The sequence below is a fragment of the Eumetopias jubatus genome, unplaced genomic scaffold (assembly GCF_037043125.1).
Source record: "Eumetopias jubatus isolate StellerSeaLion01/CBP00866 unplaced genomic scaffold, mEumJub1_p1.0 scaffold_9, whole genome shotgun sequence".
NCBI classification, from domain to species: domain Eukaryota; kingdom Metazoa; phylum Chordata; class Mammalia; order Carnivora; family Otariidae; genus Eumetopias; species Eumetopias jubatus.
The window spans coordinates 25,983,522-26,002,801 of record NW_028274815.1 but is presented as its reverse complement, the minus strand read 5'-3'; the positions used below and the strand labels follow the sequence as shown (position 1 = coordinate 26,002,801).

Here is a 19,280-nt window from a genome sequence, read left to right as displayed (position 1 = left end):
AATGTAAGTTAGAGTTGCTCTAGCCCCAAATGCTGAAATCCCATTAATTCAGCCCAAATTTGAGAATTCATCTCAATATTGAAAGCATAAGCAGGAGGTCTTCAGCTTGGGGGAAAAATGCTTATTTTATTTTATTTTATTTTATTTATTTATTTTTTTAAAGATTTTTATTTATTCATTTGCGGGAGAGACAGAGAGAGAAGAAGCAGGGGGAAAGGCAGAGGGAGAGGGAGAAGCAGACTCCCTGCTTAACAAGGAGCCCAATGCGGGACTCGATCCCAGGACCCTGGGATCATGACCTGAGCCGAAGGCAGACGCTTAACCATCTGAGCCACCCAGGCGCCCGAAAAATGCTTATTTTAGACTGTTCTTCTAATTTGTAACATTTTGAAAAATTACAGAGAAGGAAATGATCACCAATATTTTGCCAAATAATGAATAATCTTACGAAGTCAGCATTTTGCCAAATCTCAGTATTGCAGAAATAAACTAGTTACCACAGTTGCCACAGAAATAATATCTGAACAACAAAAGCACTTATTAAATATTTATGTCACTTCTGTTTTTTTTTTTTTTTCAGTGCTCCACAATAACAGAGAGGAATTTCACCTCCAGATAAGAGAAAGAGGCTGCAGTTCGGATGTCTCTTTCATCCTTACCAGGCAGGATTCTCACAAAGTGGGCAGGCAGCCCCATTTCGTACATGAGATTGAAGCCAAGAGCGTGATTTTTGCCAAAGGTCTCACAGAAGTGCTAGAGCTATTATTTAAGCCAAACTATCTAACCCCCAACCCCAAGCTCTTTCTTCAGTCCTCCCTCTTGACCTTGAGCGTTTCCTGGATCTTTGGCCAGAGTCGAGCCAAGAGAAAGCAGAGGGTTTGCAAAGCTGGGTGGGTCAGTGGATAGAGGAAAACCTCCCTACCACGGAGAAGTTAGTGTGGTCAGCGAGGACTGAGCTCTTATGAAACACTGCCCGGAATCAGCCCCTCTGCTTCACCCCACCTCTTTCTTTCTTCTTCTTTTTAGAGCAGGGTTTCTCAATCTTGGCTCTGTTGACAACTTAACACCAAATAATTCTTTGTGGTGGGGGGCTGTCCTGTGTATTGTGGGGTGTTTAGTAGCATCCCTGGCCTCTTATCTACTGGATGCCAGTAGCATCTCTCAGTCATGACCATGAAACGTATCGACATGGGGATGTCTCCTCTACTCAATCCCCCAGTTAAGAACCATTGTTTTATGGGGACCAGCCATCCCAGTTTGCCCTGGACTGAGAGATTGGTCACAGTTTCAGTTCTACAAGCAGGATAGTTGGGGACCAAACAGGGATGCTTGGTCACCCTAAGTGAGATCTCATCTCCTGCTTAAATAAAGTGTGTGGAAGGAGAGGGCATTGTGTTGATAATGTCCTGGCAGTCTGCAGTTTCCTTAAGCTGGTGCTACCCCCTCAGTACATCCACCGAAGACTCCTCTCGTCCCCCACGTAGCCTGCATGGGGCACAGGGGAGTGACTCACTACAGAGAGGCTGGCTGTTCCAGGACTACAGAGGACCAGAGGGAATGCTGGTGTGGGTGTGCATGTGTGTGTGAGCCGGGAGGCACAGTTGGGTGCTGACCACAGAGAGCTCATTGGCACCGCCCAGGTGGGCCATGTGCTTGTGCCCACCAGAAGGTAATGGATACCGGAGGGGGAAGGTTTGCAGCTCTGTGTCAACTTGGCCCAGGTCCTGTAAGGTGTGGGGTTTTTAATTTATTTGATATTTTGAAATATCCTTAATGACTTACTCTGATCACTTATCAGGGCCTTTTCCTGGGAGAAACAAGCAAAAGAAGAACCTCAGAAATGGTTTGTTAACAGGATAATTTTTGTTGTGCTGCTGAGAATACACTTGAAACAGTAATGAAGATTTTCGTTCTTGGCAAACTTACAACACACTCCTAAAACACATCATTTGTCTCTCTGCCTTCTGCTCTTGGTGCCAGTCGTAGGCCCATCCACAGGAAGAAAACGACTGAGCTCTGCAGACGGCACAGCCGAGGTCAGATGCCAGGTTTTGGTTCCGGGTCACTGGGCTCCATGGTTCGTGACCACTCTGTTCCTCCGGGCTGTGCAAGAATGAGTCCTCTGTGTAAGTGCTGAGTCCAGGCTGCAGTAAACCTGAATGGTAAAATGATCAGTGTAGAGGGGGAAGGTGTGACTCATTTCTGTCGCCATGGCTCTGACCGCGGCCCTTACTCCTTCTCTGCCGGCCACAGGGGGGCCTGAAGCAGGTTCTGGGAGGTGGTGCTTAAGACCACAGGTCACCTGGCCACAGGGCCCTCCCCTGGCTGATATCTGCATGTGCCTTCCTCTGTGCTCTTTGACACAGCTGTTGGCAGTGTGGTTTCCTGCCTAAGATTGTTTGCGTTTTCCTCGGTTATGTAAACTGGTGGCTTTTGCCAAGAACTCCCTGTGCCCTGGAGCTCTGGGCGGCTTTTTTCCTATTGGCTGGCCAAGTTTCGGTTTTTTTTTTGGGAGGTGTATTTTTTCAAGCTGCTGAGCACTGATACATGTTAGTGTCTTTTGGGAGTGAGGTACCTGGAGTTCAGGGACCCAACTGGTAACAATGACAGCAGATGAGTTGGTTTTCTTTGTGAACGGCAAAAAGGTAAGAAGGAGCCAGCCTTCCATCTGACTTCTCTGCTCCCCCCGCTTCCCGCCCAGGGGCAGATGTCTGTGCTTTGGAAGAGGCTGGTTCTATTCTTTCTCTTTCATCTCCTCTCTCACTCATTCCCCCTCTCTTTCTCTCCCGCCAAAGTATTGCTGCATTTTGGGTAACATTAGGGCAAGAAAACCTTCTCAGAGCTGGAAGACAGGCAAGACACTCCCGGGGCAAAGAAGTGCAGGGGGAGGCGAGCGAGAAGAGAGTCTTGAGCCCCCACCCAGTGTGCAGCAGCTGAGACACTGGCCCGAAGCTAGAAAGGGGCACAGGGTCCTCGGTGAGACTGGAGGTCACCCACCACGCCTTCAACTCTGTGTTTAATCCAATATGTCCTCCGGCTTTTGTTGTTTTCTTTGCTGAGAGAAGGAACAGGAACTTGTTTTCTTGCTAATCCCAGGGTATAAGATAGACGTAGCGTTTGACGCTGGTATTTCATGCTTAATGGGACAGCTAACTTGTGTGAGGACATTTACTAACATCTTGTGGCAAGTGACAATTTTTTTTTTCATAAGGGGCATGTTTCTCCCCTTCCTCTCATTTAGTACTGCATGTAAATATTTCAAGTCTCTTACTTTGATAAAAATTGTCCACTTGGATGAACTTTATTGGTGTGCAGGGACATGGGGGGTGGGGGGACAGAGGGTGACTTCAGACATGGGTACCAGTACTCCAGGCCCTGCAAGGCTGTGAATCTTTGCAAATTTCACCGCAGGTGCCGGGAGGGAGGATGCAAGCTCATTGCATTGTCCCCATACCCCTCCCTCCACCACTGCTGAGGTGCTCCAGTCTGCTCTAGCTCCCCGGTCAGGAATGGAAGGGACAGGAGAAGGGTAGCCATAGTTGTCCCTTGTAAATGGCCATATGGACAGCGTGAGTGATGATTGTGCCCAAGGGGCCCCCAAAGAAGGGTAGTTTTATTTGTTTTGTTCTATTGGCACTTTTGCATTGAGAAATTGGGTGATGTTTGAGGTAATTTTCAAGAGCTAAAATGCGCTTCGTGGGGCATCTCGTGCTTAAATTGTCAGGATGTGTCTGGTGACTAGCCGGGGAATTCCATGAGCCACGGCAACATTAGTGCTCCGAAGACCCTTGGGTTCAGTGTGAGGGGTGCCACCAAGGAGGCGCTGAGGGTGCGGTCAGCCATGTTCTTCCAGGTTCCTTGTGTCTCTCCATGCCAATCTCTTTTCAGGATTGGCATCTGGCAGCAAACCAAGAGGTAGGGTATAGCTTCCCTGCTGTCGGTCGTGAAACTTTTGCACCCAGCATTTCCAGCAACTTTGTTGCATTCAGCGATTGCCTTGGAGAGACTCAACAGCTGAGTTGACTTTCTAGAGGTGTTATTTACACAAAGCATCTTCGGTGGAATTTTTCTAAGCAGTTTTTACGTTAAGTGAGCAGCTGGATTCAGTGACTTCCAAGGCCACATCTTACTCTAAGATTATCTTATTTATCATGCTATCAATTCGTGTTAGACAGGACAAGGTTCTGCTCTTCCTTAGGGAGGGTGTGCTGTGATGCCCTGGACATGAAAAGGAGCATTTCAAGGTAAATCTGCCTTGGCGAAGTTGTTTCCCCCTGTGTCTTAGATCCACTTTAGGAAAGCAATTTAACATTTTTAGGTGGTATCGTCATATCAGACCCTACTATCTCTGGAAGCTTTTACAATGTCAGTCTCTGTGATGCATACTCATGTTTGTAATTTATTAGCCTGTGGCCTCTTGAGAAACTGCTAGAAAGGTGCGAAGGAGTGATGAGGTGAAAGCAGAGCTTTGCAAACAAGACCAAGCAGGAATTCCCAGTCAGATCAAGGGTGGCTGTGAGTGTGTTTCCGTTTCTATTTCCAAGATCTTGCTGGATCTAGATCTTCTGGTACTGGATATTGTGCAGAGAAGTTACCAAAGAAGCTGTTGGGATGGGTGACTCACTCTTAAATGTAAGCCTCTTATTCTCCCCGTTTCAGGCTGTCCAGGACTCTGTCTCTACCGACTGGGGTCCTGGAGAGGGTCCTGGAGAGGGTCCTGATGCCAACAATCAAATATCTCAGGGGCCTTCTGTGCGGGTGATGGGTCTTGATAACCATCATTCCGTGTCTTCTGTTCTAGAGTCAGAGTTGTAGGGAAGGAAGGAGCTGCCCAGGATTTTGGTGTTATTGTAGGGACATTCTGGTGGGCGGGATTCTAGAATTTCTGAGCAGTTGCTCTCTGTTTAGGGGAGATTGCGGCGCACGGAGGAGTCTGGCAGACTTGGCGTGCGGGGCGCAGCTGAAGGTGTCCAGGAAGGATCCCCAAAAAGCAGGTGGCAGCTACAGAGAGCCTCATGGTGGCTTTGACTCACTCACTCACATTTACGAGCTCCCCCCAAGCCTGCGCCTGCGGGGTATGTAGGCACTGGGTGAATATGATCTCTAAGAAGGGGCCAGGCACCTGCCCCTCGGGACCTTCCGGACCAGTTAAAGAGATGGATTATAATTAGGTGAAGTAATATATTACAAAATGTATTTTATAGAAAACGATTCCCATGAAATGCTCTTTTCAGATATCCTTTTTAAAAATTTATTTATTTTAGAGGGAGAGGGAGAGAGAGAGAATGTGCACACATGAGAGTGGGGAGAGGGGCAGAGGGAGAGAATTTCCAGCAGACTCCTGTGCAGAGCCTGACATGGGGCTCCATGCCACAACCCATGAGATCATGACCTGAGCTGAAATCACGAGTCTTAACCGGCGGAGCCACCCGGGCAGCCCCTCTTTTCAGATATTCTTAAACCACTTAGCACAGCGCTGACACCTAGCAGGTGCCCAGTTAATGAGGACAGAATGAATGCATGAGTATTAAAAGCCCTTAGAAATCCTCTACTGAGGAGATTGATTTTTTAAACTTTTTTTTGCGTTTTGAAATTATTTTAAATGTACAAAAAAGTTGCACGAAGAATACAAAGAAATATAGACTACTCACATTCACTAACTGTTCACATTTTGCCACATTTGCTTTATCATTATCTCCTTCATGTTCTCTCCCCCCGTACATATACACACACATGAATAGGTGTTTATGTGATACACACATGTATTAGATATGTACAGATATATTTATAGATATATATGTAGATATGTAGTTGTATGTAAGTACCAAAATAATTTTATACATTTATTTATGTATATAATCAATAGAAATAAGTACATAAAATATAAAATTTTCTTTCTGAACCATTTGTGGGTAAATTTCCAATATCATGCCCTTTTACCCCTTAAACCAAGAATAAGAATATTCTTATAGACCCAGTCTCTATAAAAATCAGGAAATCTAGTGTTGACATAATACCATTATCTAATCTATAGCCCTTCTGCAATATATTCCAATTTTCCCAATAATGTCATTTATAACTTTTCCCCCAAGCCCGGAACACAGGGTCATACTATGCAGTCAGTTGCCATGTCTCTTAAGTTTCCTTTAAGCTGGAACAGCTCTTTACCTTTCCTTGTCTTTTGTGACATTGATGTTTATGAAGAGAACAGGCCACTATTTTGTAGAACATCTCTCATTTTGAGTGTGTGTTATGCTTTCTTATAATTAGATTCAGAGTCTGCATTTTGGGCAGAAATGCTAGAGAAGTGGTAAGTGTTTCTCCGTGCATTACATCGGGAGGCACAGGATGTCAGTTTCCCCTACTATTTGGAATGTGAAGTTTGACTGCTTGGTTAAGGTGGTATCCATCAGTTTTCTCTACTGTAAGATAATTTTTTTACTCTTTATAGTTAGTAAATAATCTGTGAGAAGATACTTTGAATCTATGTGAGTATCTTGATCATTAAACTTTCACCCACTAATTTTAGCATCCATTGATGATTCTAGACTGGCTCAGTTATTGGGCTGATTGCAAAATATTCATTAGTTGGCATTCCTCTGTCAGGCAGACTTTACTCTTCTCTCCAATTTGTTTCTTTATTAGATATCACTTTGGACTTACAATTTTAATCTTACTGAATGGGTTATAACCCATTAGAGCTATTATTTGTTTTGATACTTAAATCTTATCAGAACAATCTGCTGAACCCAGCATCTCCTAAGCTCATATCCCCAACAAAGTGTTGTCCTTTGGAATACCCATTGGCATCCTGTTCAGAGAAGGTTCCATGGCATTTGCTGGCCCAACCCTGCAGCCATGAGAGTGGCACAGCCATTCTCTGTATGAATGCAAGGAAGGTTGGACCACTCATGGCTGGGGTGATATAAAAAGCCTTTGCCAGGGAAGCGTTTGGGGTCTTCTAAGTCAAGACGCAGGTGGAAGAGGAATGGAATGGTCAAAGGCACAGAGTCAGGGGTATACATTGTATTTTCTCCAGAGTGTGAGGACCAGGTTCACAGGGAGGTAGGAGGGGAAAAGGCTGAAAATGAAGATTAGAGACCGTATGGAAAAGGGCCTTGGAAGACAGCCTAGGGAACTTGGATGTTACCTGGCATATGTGGGAAGTCACGGAAGGCACAGAGCAGGGGACTGATGTGATGAAAGCTGAGCTGGAAGACGAGCAAGCAACAGCTCAGGGGGAAGGCAGTAAGCCAAGAGGCTCTTCCTGCCATTTCCAAGCAAAGTGATAGGGATCTTTATTTGTGCATTTATGACTTCTCCAAGCGAAAAGAAATAGCTTCCTGTGTGAACTTTGTCCCCAGGACTTTGAACAAACCAGACTTGTGGGGTATAATCTTGAAGGGAAACTAATTTGATTTTCTACTTTCCTTTAAGCTTTTTTCAGGGGGCAAATTCTGGCAGTTTTATGGCTTTCTGGATTCAATAAAAAAATCCTATGGCCACTTCTGAGTTTCCATACACAGCCTCAGGTCAGGATAGAGAGGTGGGGTTAGCAAAAAAAGTTCTCATTTAATCAGTGCTGGTGGAAGATACCTTCCCATCACCGGGAACATTCAGTTGCAAGTCTCATGACACACGGGATGTGCTTTTCTCTGGCCAATGGCCCTTCCTCAGCCTCCAGTTCTGGGAGGTCCACTCCACACAGACTCTGTTGGAGGTCCCAAGTCTTCTGTAGTCAGTGTTTGGGGGATGATTGAAACACCTCCATGTCAGCTCTCGCTCTCTCTTGCATGGCCTACACCAGGTCCATAGCCAACACTTCACATCCTCTGCCCTCCCAGACTCTGGGAGTGCACACCAATCCTAACACTGCCATTTCTTCTTCGGCACCTCTGGTAAGCCTGTCTCTAGCTTTTAGATATGCCAGACCGCCATATCCCCTGTCCTACTAAGGCTGTGTGTTAGCTTCACCTGTAGGGCTATGAAAGCCCCCTTACGAAGGTTGAGGTGTGAGGCAGATACCTCCTTTCCTCAACCCTAGGAAGATGGAAGACTCATAGTGCCGCTCTCTCTAAAGAATCTCTTGTCACATATTCTCTCTCCTTAACCATCCCAGTCACCCAACCCCTATTACCCTTCATAACATATGATGAGTATGAGTAGTGACACAGGTTTTTGTGGATTTCCTTTGACTCTTTGCATCGGAAACTGGCACCTGACTTTGTAGACAAGCTTTCCATCTTATTAAATAAACCATTTGTGGACTCTCAACCAAATGGGTTGAGATTTCTCCATTTCTCCTCCATGTCTGACATGTGTCTTGTTGTTGGCTCTGGTAACCCAACACTTGGAATACTCCGCTGTGAGCACAGGCCAACAGACCAGCCCCCTGTTCTCTGAGAATGTACATGCCAGGGGGCACAGCTAGATATCTGCATGCTGCCATTTTTAGCTGTCCCTGGTGTGATCCAGCAGCTGGAAATGAGGTGACATGTTTGATTTGAAGGGGGCTCTGCCTGGGTCAGCCCAGCGTGCCGGGTGCAACACCTGAGCCCTCTGGGGTGGGTCCAGAGCTGAGCACTGATGTGGAAGGTCAGAATTGGGGAATATCAGCATGCACACAGTTCGGCTCATAGTTAATATGTTCATTCCTATGGAATTGTCCAGAAAAAGACCTTCATTTTCATGATACATTGAGCACATTCCTATTAACTCCACAAATTCTTGGGCGAGACAATGGCTAAGTATACCTAGGATACATGTTTCTTTTGTTTTTGTTCTTATAGGTGGTGGAGAAAAATGCAGATCCAGAAACAACTCTTTTGGCCTACCTGAGAAGAAAATGTATCCTGACTTTGGAGTGGGGGTGTGTGTGGGGGGGCAGTGGGAACTCATTCTCTAGGCCTTATATCATTTTCTAGTGACTGTGGGAGGCCATGAAATGTGGAGGACAGAGCCCTGGAGTAGGGCTCTAGACCCCTGCTAAGACCCCCGCGTCTTAGTTGTAGCTCTGTCACTCAGCAGCTCTGTGACCCTGGGAAGTCTTTTGAGCTCTCCAGGTATAAAATTATCGACTGTTGATTGAGAGTATTATTTTTGATGTTTCTTAAGATCTCTCCCAGGTAAGACTCCATTGATGCCAAGGGTTAATCCCGGGCCTGTAAAATGAATAGCTGTGAAAGGCCCTCATTAGCCCTGGTAAACTCTGTGGCCATGGCCCTCAGGAGGAGTGGGCCTTCCTCAGGAGATCTTTGCTGATCCATAAAGGGCTTCCTCGAGAATCTTTCCGGTTCTGTGAAGGTGGAAGGGATGTCAGAAGAAGGCATGTTTGTTGGGAGAGGACGCCTGAGTAGGGAAATGTGTAGAGGTACCTTCCATTGTGGAGATGGCAGACACTGGGAGGCAAGGGACAGGGGGCTCCTGAGCACTTACTGTACATAGGTGGAGTTCAAGGTGATTTTCATGGGTGATCTCACTGATCCCCACAGCAATTCCTTTGACAGAGGAGGAAGTGAGGTTGACTCATGAGAAGGGACCTGCTTCTTGCTCGTATTCTGGGCCAATCCTGGCAGAACCCGGACTAAAGCCTAGAGCCATGCTCTTAATCTTCCAGTCATACTGGAAACTCTTCAGGTTTGGTCATTGGGATAATGCTCATCCTGACTTCTATTAACAAATCCCTCTCACTCCCAGAGTCAGGGATGGTCTGTGGCTCATGCAGGTGCCCTATTTGAGGACAGCAGAGTATTGTTTCAGTACCCACAGAAACAAGCCCACGGCCTTTCCTCTGGTTCACTCACCTCTTAACAAATGGTGTCTGGCTCCAGCATACTTTGTCCTGGATTTTCCATCAAGAGGGCAAGTCCAGAGTTTCACGGCCCATGAACCCAGTGGCTCTTTTGCAGGGGAGGAATCAGTCGGTAGGATTGGGAAACTGCACAGAACCCCACTGCTGGGGGGTCTGAGAAGAGAGGCACATTCTCAGAGATTGTGGACACCAATGTTCGTTTTCTGGTGCAGTTTTGAAGGCCCGAAAGCCTCAGATAATCCCAATCATAGCAGTTGCTAGTTTAAAGGTCAAATCTGAGATGAAATCCAAAACTGAAAGTTTTCACAGAAATGAAGGTCAGATGGCTTTTTGTTGACTGTGGTGAAAGCTTATTTCTGAGAGTTCTGGGAAAAAGGAAAAACCCCAGGCTTGACTTCTACACCGGCTTCCAAAAAAATCCCCCGGCTAGAAGATGTTGCTAGACTTTGAGCTATTAAGTTGTCTGAACTACTGCTAACTGCAGATATTCTGATGAGTCAGAAGAATTCCTTAGGATAGAGAGCTCCTCCCAGATGTGTTTTAGAAGAGGTTTTTAGAATTGTGTCTGGGCCCTCCCACCAGGTGAGCTGAGTGACCATGTTGCCTTGCTGGGCTCACCTTACCTCCTGGGCCTCAGTTTGCTTTGTTTTGTTTTAATCTGTGGGGAAATAGGAGCTCCTACCCTACCCGCTCCCAAAATTATTGTGAAGATCAAATAGGTCCATGGGTATAAGTATTTTTCAAGTATAAGATGCTATGTCATTGTTTAAAGACTAATGTCCAGCATATTAAAGGTAATAAGTAAATATTTCTGAAATGACTGAATAATCAAACCATTCATGGCTATCTAGAATTTGTGATGAATTTTCATTTCATTTTGCAAATGTGGGAAGCGACCAGCAATACTGACCTCCATCTTCAGTAGAGAGCCGGATGGCTCAGAGGCCTGCAGCCTGTGGGAAGAGCAGCAACGGAGCCTGTGTGTCTCAGGGAAATTGCAGTGCTGCCTTCTAGAATAGTCTAGTACTGAGGCACGTTAACAGACTCAAAGTTATCAGACTATTTCTGCAAGTATTTGTAAGAGATGGCTCCAATCCTGGCCCCCCCGACCTCAAAGATTATCTTCATTTTCATTTCTGGTCACATATCCTGTGGGTGGGTATTCAAAAGCCCCTGGTCCAACCCTAATTTTGGTTCCTGGACTTCATCAACCCAAAAGGTCCAAGGTGACAAGTCGGGACTCAGTAGGTCCCAGAACAGATCAGTGTCTCTGTCTGGCCCAAGTGGCTTCATTGTGCACCCAGCTGCAGTGACATGAGGGCTACCCCATGTGCTCAGCCTTAGAGGTGCCTGATTCACCTGCCCAGGGAGACCATGGGGTTGGGAGCCTCTAAGACCGTGGCAGGAAGACCCCGATGCCAGGAAACATCTCCTGGATTGGAGAGCAGTAGGACTCCAGTCCTGGAGGATACTTGGATGCTGCCCAATGGGACCCTGATGCCTTTCGTCATCTGTGCAGTGGAGATGGTCCCATTCTCTGCCTTCTGGGGCACAGTGCAGACTTTCTGGATGAGGGAGCCGTGTGGGTCTGCTGTCTCCCTGGGTTGAGGGGCCCGATCCTGTGTGTGGCAGTGGATGGCTCTGTACTTCCAGCTCTGCCCACGCACTTCCCAGCAGCCCAGCAAAGACTCTTCTGTGAATTCATGTTCCTTAACCCTTGATCATCCAGTGCGGCTGAGCGGGACCAAGCTGGGCTGTGGAGAAGGGGGCTGTGGGGCTTGCACTGTGATGCTTTCCAAGTATGATCGTTTCCAGAACAAGATTGTGTATCCTTTGCCCACTGGCTGATTGTCCATGCCAGGACTGTGAGGCAGGGGTCAGGATGTGAGTGAGTGTGTGCATGTGTGTGTGCACGCCACGTGTGACTTTTCTAAGATCCAGACTCATTTCCAATCCCGTGAAATCCTTCAGTCAGTCTCCACTGCCTTCGGGAGAAAGTCCAATTTCTGTGCTTAGTGCTCGATGCCCCTCATGGCATGCCCCATCTTTCCTTTCCAGCTATCTCTCTCAGTGGGCCCAGTGCTCCAACCTTGCAGGGACAATTGTGAACTACTGACACTCTCTGCCTACTCATTTCCTGGTCTTTTTTTTTTTTTTAAGATTTTATTTTATTTATTTATTTTGAGAGCAAGAGAGAGCACAAGAGGGGGTAGGGTCAGAGGGAGAAGCAGACTCCCTGCCGAGCAGGGAGCCCGATGCGGGACTTGATCCCTGGACTCCGGGATCATGACCTGAGCCGAAGGCAGTCGTTTAACCAACTGAGCCACCCAGGCACCCTCCTGGTCTTTGCATAAGCTGTTGCCCAGGTCTTGAATGTCCTTTCTTCTTGGACTTCTCCACCTGGCTAACTCTTGCTAGCTCTTTAGGACTGGGCAAAATGTCACCTCCTCCGGGAAGTCTTCCTTGACCCCCCAAGATTGGGTTAGGTACCCCATGTCTGTGCTGGTCCCACAGTACTCTGTGCTCAGCCCTCCTGAAACACTCACCATAGCTGTTTAAATTGCATCTTCACTCTGTCTTCACACGTTTTCCCAGGATGACCACAGGCTATTGAAGAACATCTTACTCACCTTTATTTCCTCAGCCCTCAGCAGAGTGCCTGGCATGTGATTGACCCTCAGGAACTGATATTGCTTTTATAAGTGGATAAATTGTGAATAGAAAAATGGACATCAAGAAGCTCTGTTTAAGGGGTTGCTGTCTCATGTTTCCTGGGGATCACCCCCTCCTTTTTCCCCCACAGAGGATGGGAGACAAAGGGTAAGAGCAGGGGAGCAAAAGTGACTGGAGGTTCTGAAATTGAAGAGGCTAAGGAAGGGCCCTGCAGAGAGAGGAGCAAGCACTGGGCCTGGAACCTGCCAGAAATTTCCTCTTGACTCAGCCTCCAGGGTCGGGCTGAGTATTGCGGTGGCTGAGGGTGACCCCGGCCCCATGTTCCAGCTCAGAGGCCCAATGCCCCACAGAACTCTGCAGGGGCTTGTGCCTCACTGGGGTGGGCGGAGCTTCCTTTGTTGCTAGCCCAGAGGCCTGGGTAGAGAGGCGAGGACACCCCTGGAAGAGCCCAGAATGTAATGTAGAGTGAGGGGTCGTGACAAAGCATCTCAAAGTCTCTGATGGCCCGAGTCAACAACGGAATGACCTTAATCTGGGGCTCCAGCCACTTTTCTGCCAATGCCTGCCTGGCCCCCATCTGCTCTTTGCATCATGTTGCCGTGACAACCGTGGAAGGCATAGGAAGCACCAAGTTGAGGCTGCATCCTGTGCAGGTAACTGGAGGCAAGGGAGGGTCATGCCAGGGCTGCAGGCCTTTTTGGGCTGTGAGGCTGAGTGTCACTGCCTGGGCAGGAGGCACTGTGGTCCAGCCACCTCCCTCATCTCCACCTGGGGTGGGGGGGTGGGGGCTGAGGCAGAAAGATGAGGCCCTGAGCCTGAAGCTCCCTCCTGTGGCCGCCGTAAGCGTGACATTGCATGACCCTGAGGGAACCACGAGGTCAGCCAGATCTGGTGGCCAGGGCTGGCCGGCTATGCCAGACCTGGAGGAAGGAGGGGCAAGGGACTGCCTCACGCAGCCCCTCCCTGCCCCGGCCCCCAGGTGTGCTTAGGAAACCCCCCCCGCCGTCTCAGGTTCAAGATTCCAAATGCTCTGTGCCCTTGATTAAAAAGCCCCCCTACTCCCTGCTCCCTCGAATGGTGATCCCCTTGCTCCTCCGGAGTGTCACCTGCAGGTAATATGGATGTGGGCTGCTAGGCCTCCACCCCATTAACATGGAGGTTAGTAAGGGCTTAATAAGAGGATAGAGGCATCGGAGTGTCTGACCAAGGCTTTTTTTCTGATGGTATCAGGCTGCCCGTCAATGGATTGAAATTAGGAACCAAGAGTGGACAGTAATCTGGGAGGTTTTGTGGCGAGAAGCAGGATACTCCTAGGCAACTTGGCAACACATGGAAACAGAATACTGTGGGAAGGAAAGGCCATTGTTTCCAGTGCTTTTCGTACGGAGAAACTGAGGCAGGGGGTCTTCCAGACATGACAGTCACAGAAGGTGCCCGAGGCAGGCCCGTTGGCCACTTGAGGAGACCTGTTGCTCAGATCGTGCCTTCCTTGGGCACCTTATGTGGGTGCCAGGCCAGGCCCTCGGGCTGAGCCAGGGGAGGGGAGGGGCAGCTTGAACGAGTCCTGTGAGGTCACAGCACGTAATGCATCATCTCTACAGCTTCATTCCTTAGGCAGCAGAAGGGGAAATTACTAAACTTGTCCAACCTGCAGGAGATGTGAAAGGGTTAATTCGGGCTTGTAATTTGAAACAAGCAGATGAAGACAGAACAGTTTAAACACAGGGACCGTAACTGAATAATCCACTAAACCCCTCTCTTTCCAATGGTACAGATTCTTATTCCGCACGCACTTGTTTTGGCCTCAAGTAACTTGTAGAGCCGGATTCCGCTTCCCCTCGTCCATTGGTTTTTCTCCTTGTGGTTCCTAGGACATGACACTTTGCTCATGTTCCTCGCACCTCCAGGCTGGTGCCCGGTGCTGGCTCTGGGCCTGCTGAGTTCCTAATTGCTGCAGTGCTCTCAGGGCTGGGGCCGGGTCCCTTCCGCTCTCCTTCTGCACACCGCCCGCCCCTGCCCCCGCCACCTGGCAAGTTCAGTACCATCTACGGGCGAATGGCACTCCCGTTTATATCTTCAGCTTTGACCTCTCTTCAGAGGTTAGATTCATATTTCCAACTGCCTACTTGACATCCTATATGGATGTCTATCTCAAACTTCCCAAACCCTATTTTTTCCCTTTCTTCCCCAGTCTTCCTCCATCTGAGTTAATGGCGAAAGCATCTGCCCAGTTGCTCAAGATAAAAACCTAGGAGTCACCTTTGATTCTCTCTCTCCTGCACCACACCAATCCATTCAGACGTGGTGTCTACTTTACTTCCAAACCCTATGATGAAGCCTTCCTTTTGTTTCCTCTGTTACTGCTTGGTCTGAGCCACCATCCCCTTTTGCCTGGACCACTGTGTCCTGGTCCCCATTTCTACTCTTGTCCCCTGTAACCTGCTCATTCCCTACCCACAGCTAGAGCAATTCTTTTTTTTTTTTTAAGAGAGAAAGAGAGAGCAGGGCAGGGGCAGAGGGAGAGGGAGAGGGAGAATCAGGGGCAGAGGGAGAGAGGGAGAGAGAGCAGGGCAGGAGCAGAGGGAGAGAGAGCAGGGCAGGAACAGAGGGAGAGAGAGAGAATCTTAGGTAAGCCCCTTGCTCAGCGCAGGGCCTGACATGGGGCTCGATCTTATGACCCTGAGATCATGACCTGAGTCAAAATCAAGAGTTGGACACTTAACCCACTCAGCCACCCAGGTCCCCCTAGGGTGATTCTTAACAAACATAATTAGATCATATACACTCTTCCCTGATCCAAGTCATGTTATTAAACTCAACATAAAATTCACCTCTTCAGAGTGGCTGTTTCTGAGCACTCCCAAGTGACCACTGGTCATTCTGGGTCCCGTCAGCCTCTACTAAATCTCTACATAGCATTGACCTCCACCTGGAATTTTCCTTTTTCTTTTGTCAGTAGTTCCCCTACTAGCTTTACGAGACTGGTGATCTCGTCTCTCTTCTTCATTGTTCTGTCTCCAGTGCCTTTACCATGCCTGGCACGGAATAAGTTCTCAGTAAATATTTATAAAATGGATGAACATATATGTGAGGCACTGGAAATACAGTACTTTAGCAATTTTACTTAAGTACCAAGAGAGACTCCCAAGAGACAAAATAATAATAATAATAATAATAATAATAATAATAATAATAAGGACCTGGAGAATCTCTTGTACTAAAAATCTTGCAGAGTTTGAATGACAATTCTGTGACATTCAATGCATATGGCATATTTCCAAATTCTTATGTCCCCATGGACTCCAAGTATTGCCTTCATTTAAGAATGTAGTGATATTCTAGTTTGGAAAAAAATGCATTCGTTTGGTTCTTAATAAATGTTGGTTGTGCTGGATTGCAGGCTAGTGTATTAAAAGAACATAAGACCGCTCTTCCATTCACCGTGTGTGTTCTTGGCTAAATCTCTCAAATCTCTGGGCTCGCTTCCTCCTCTGTCCAATGCAGAGAATGAAGGGTGAGAAGCCCTTCTCGTTCGAATGGTCACTATTCTTTGAAGAGACTTTCTTATGAATAACCAACATTGGTTGACCATCTGCTATGTGCCAAGTATAATAACGTTAAGAGTTTAACATGAATTATCTCATTAAATCCTCACCACAGCTCCAGAGATAAGTCCTAGGGTGGTCGTCATCATACAGGTGAGGAACCTAGGACTCCAAAGAGGCTTGGTGACTGGCCAAGGCCACCGTGGGCACCAGGACTGACTTCATGCGGGGGCCGCCCCTCCACCCTGCCTGTCGACATGGACGGGCTTCTGCTGGGTCACCTAGAGAACCTGACAGAGCTTCTGCCAACACGTGGGTCTATGTCGTCTGTCCCTTTTAGGAGAGAATCTCCAAAAGCCATGGCTCCCAGTGTGGGTTCTGCACCCCTGGCATTGTCATGAGCATGTACACGCTGCTTCGGAACCAGCCCGAGCCCACCATTGAGGAGATCGAGAATGCCTTCCAAGGTAGGGGCCTCGAGGCACCGCCTAGGAGGGGAAATAGCAAACGGGGCTTTGTGGAGGTTAAGGCAGGGCCAGAGTGGAAGCCAGGAATGGGCTAGGAGGCCGAGGCACTGCCCTCTGGAGGAAAGGCTCAGGCTACCCCAATGTGGCAGCTCGGGTCTGCTGGAGTTGAGCCCTCTCTTCGTCTGAAGAACACTTGGGTGGTTTGGAGACCTCCGGGGGTCTCCTGCCTTGGTGTTCATCTTCCTGAGGTGTCCTCCTGTGCTGGGACGGGGTGGCACTGGGGGGTTGGTGCAGGAGGGGATCATTTGGGAAATTCCACAGAGGCTAGTCACATGGCTCCCTTTCTCCTCAGCTTGTACTAGAGCAGGATTCTGCACAGGCCACATAATGAGGAAGGTGGCCATGATTCTGAGCCTTGGGTAGGAACAGGCTTCCCACTTTGCCTTCTGTGAATGGGCCCAGGAGCCTGGACAAGGTGTCTGTTCCTCTGGATTGAACAGACTCCGCATCCATTCAGCATTTCAAGTCATCATTTATTCAGTTAGTTGTATTGAGTCCTATCATGTCAGGCACTATGCAAGGTACAAGGGACACAGGGAGGCCCCGGGGGATGAAAGACAGTCTCTACCCTCAAGGAATTTGCGCTCTGAAGGGGAAGAGAGTTTATAATGTAGTTTGATGAGCTCACTGCTAAGGCTATGACCAGGCATCATGGGGGCGCTCAGAAGAGGCACCTGATTCAGTCTGGGCTGTCTAGGGAGGCTTCCTGGAAGAAGTGATACAGGAACACAAGGGGGAGGACAGGGTGCTCCAGGCAGAGAAAATAGAATAAGGAAACTGAGCATCTCCCTGAGTCAGAAGCAAAGTCACAAACCCGTTCCCTGCCCTGGGGCCTGCGCTCACAACAGCTTTTTGTCCTTGCCCCCCGCCCCCCCCCCAGGAAACCTGTGTCGCTGCACAGGCTACAGAGCCATCCTCCAGGGCTTCCGGACCTTCGCCAGGGTAAGTGGGGGCCTCCCCGGGGGGCTGCGGCCCTGCTCCTAAAGCAGTAGCGCTCGGGAATCCCAGTTGGGAGGGATGCCCAGGGCCTCTGGAAGAAAGAGGAGAAAGACAGGATGGCCAGCCTGCGGGTTGTCCCGCTGTGGACACCCGGCGCCAGGCATCGGACTCTGCCGTTCTTAGTCGGAGGGTTCTCGGCAATAGCGCGAGGACTCTCCTTCCCAGGAAGGCTGGCTCCCAGAAGAGGTGTGCGGTCCAAGAGCTAACGTCCTCCAGGCATTTGGGTCCGAAGCACTCCTGTGGGCCAGATGTTGAGCCTGGTGTTAAATAACAACCCAGCCCTCAGCACCTGAGCTTCTCTGTTCCTCCCTGAGCTGCTGTCTGCACTTGGCACTCTGTGGGGCTTGTGAAACTGCTAATTAGATCTCCTGACAGTTTGTGCATCCCTGCAGTGTTTCTATACCTCCAAGGGAGAAGCCACAGCTCTGTAGGTGCGACACACACACACACACACACACACACACACACACACACACACACACACACACACACCCCTGCCATCTGGCAGGGAGGACAGAGGGCCGGCCTCTCCCTTCCTGGCTTATCTCCCCAGATTTCACCTGATTTTCCAACTGGGGCAAGTTGACCCTGACTCCAATCAAACTGTCTCTTCTCAGTTTGACTCTGGGTTGAGGGGAGAGTCACAGACACCTGTGCCTGAAATTTCACGGACCTTTAGGGCTGCTACCTTCTGAAAAGGAGTGTTGTATCCAGATGACCACAGAGGGTGGTGATAGGGACGGGGTCTACAGGGAGGGAAGGCAGCACATCCTGCTGAATGCAGTTGATGACCAAGAATGAGGAAGTGTGGATTTAAGGGAAAATGATTGAAAGCACAGACTTGGAGTCTGCAGACCTGTGTTCAAATCCCATCCTTTTCACTGAACCGATGCATGACCACAGGCATATTTCTAAAATGGGATTATAACAATACCTACAATATTATAGTGTTATAATACATCTAAAATTATAATAAGACATATGTAATTACAATAATACAACAAAATTATAATAATATCTATAATAATTCTTATGGTGTTTGTGGAAAGTACTTCTTGTAAAGCCCTTAGAACACTGGCACGTCTTAAGTTTTACATACATGGCAACTATAAATTATGATACTGGTACATTTCTCCCATTACTCACTATTTGATCTTCGTAAATTGTTCAGGCTTCCCTGAGAAGGGAGGATTGTTAATCTTGTCCATGTATTTATTTCTGAAGAGGCTTCTCAAAGAGATACAATTTTACCAGCCCTCCTACTTTCTGAAAAGAGAAGGGCTCGTAAGTGTAGTCCACAGTATGTTCCTTCCCAGGGTTGGAGTTTTATCATCATTGAAATGGTTCCTGACTCCATTGTGTTGGCAGTGCCTCCCTGGATCCAGCTGCAGCGCGGTGAGGACAGAGCAGAGCTCCCAAAGTGACTGGTACACAGAGTGTGCTCAGAAGCTCATGCACATCCCTCACTGGAGACCCCCCAAAGCCTTATTCGGAGCCTCTGCACTCTGACTTTACACGCAGTTCTAATGAACCTGCTTAGCTCATTCTCCAGCCCATAGCACACATTAGGAAGGTGAGGAGGGTTTGCTAGAAGGAGGTACACCGTTCACAGCAAGAAATGATGATGTCTGTCTAGCAGCAAAGAAGGGCATGGAGGAACTGTAAAAATTGGCACAAGCCTAGTAGTCCAGGCTGCTGAGGAAAGGAGAAATCTCTCCAGGGGAA

The 19,280-nt window shown here is 48.2% G+C and overlaps 1 protein-coding gene across 1 annotated transcript in view; it reads left to right on the top strand.

Annotated features, from left to right (window-relative positions):
* Positions 1 to 2,370: 2,370 nt before the first annotated feature.
* Positions 2,371 to 19,280, top strand: part of XDH (xanthine dehydrogenase) — a 57,587-nt gene continuing 40,677 nt past the window's right edge. The window contains exons 1-6 of the mRNA XM_028117149.2: positions 2,371 to 2,645; positions 8,790 to 8,847; positions 11,541 to 11,637; positions 13,029 to 13,137; positions 16,370 to 16,496; positions 17,437 to 17,498. Of these exons, the coding sequence (XP_027972950.1) occupies positions 2,604 to 2,645; positions 8,790 to 8,847; positions 11,541 to 11,637; positions 13,029 to 13,137; positions 16,370 to 16,496; positions 17,437 to 17,498 (495 nt within the window). The 5' untranslated portion in view covers positions 2,371 to 2,603. The remainder of the gene's footprint in view (positions 2,646 to 8,789; positions 8,848 to 11,540; positions 11,638 to 13,028; positions 13,138 to 16,369; positions 16,497 to 17,436; positions 17,499 to 19,280) is intronic.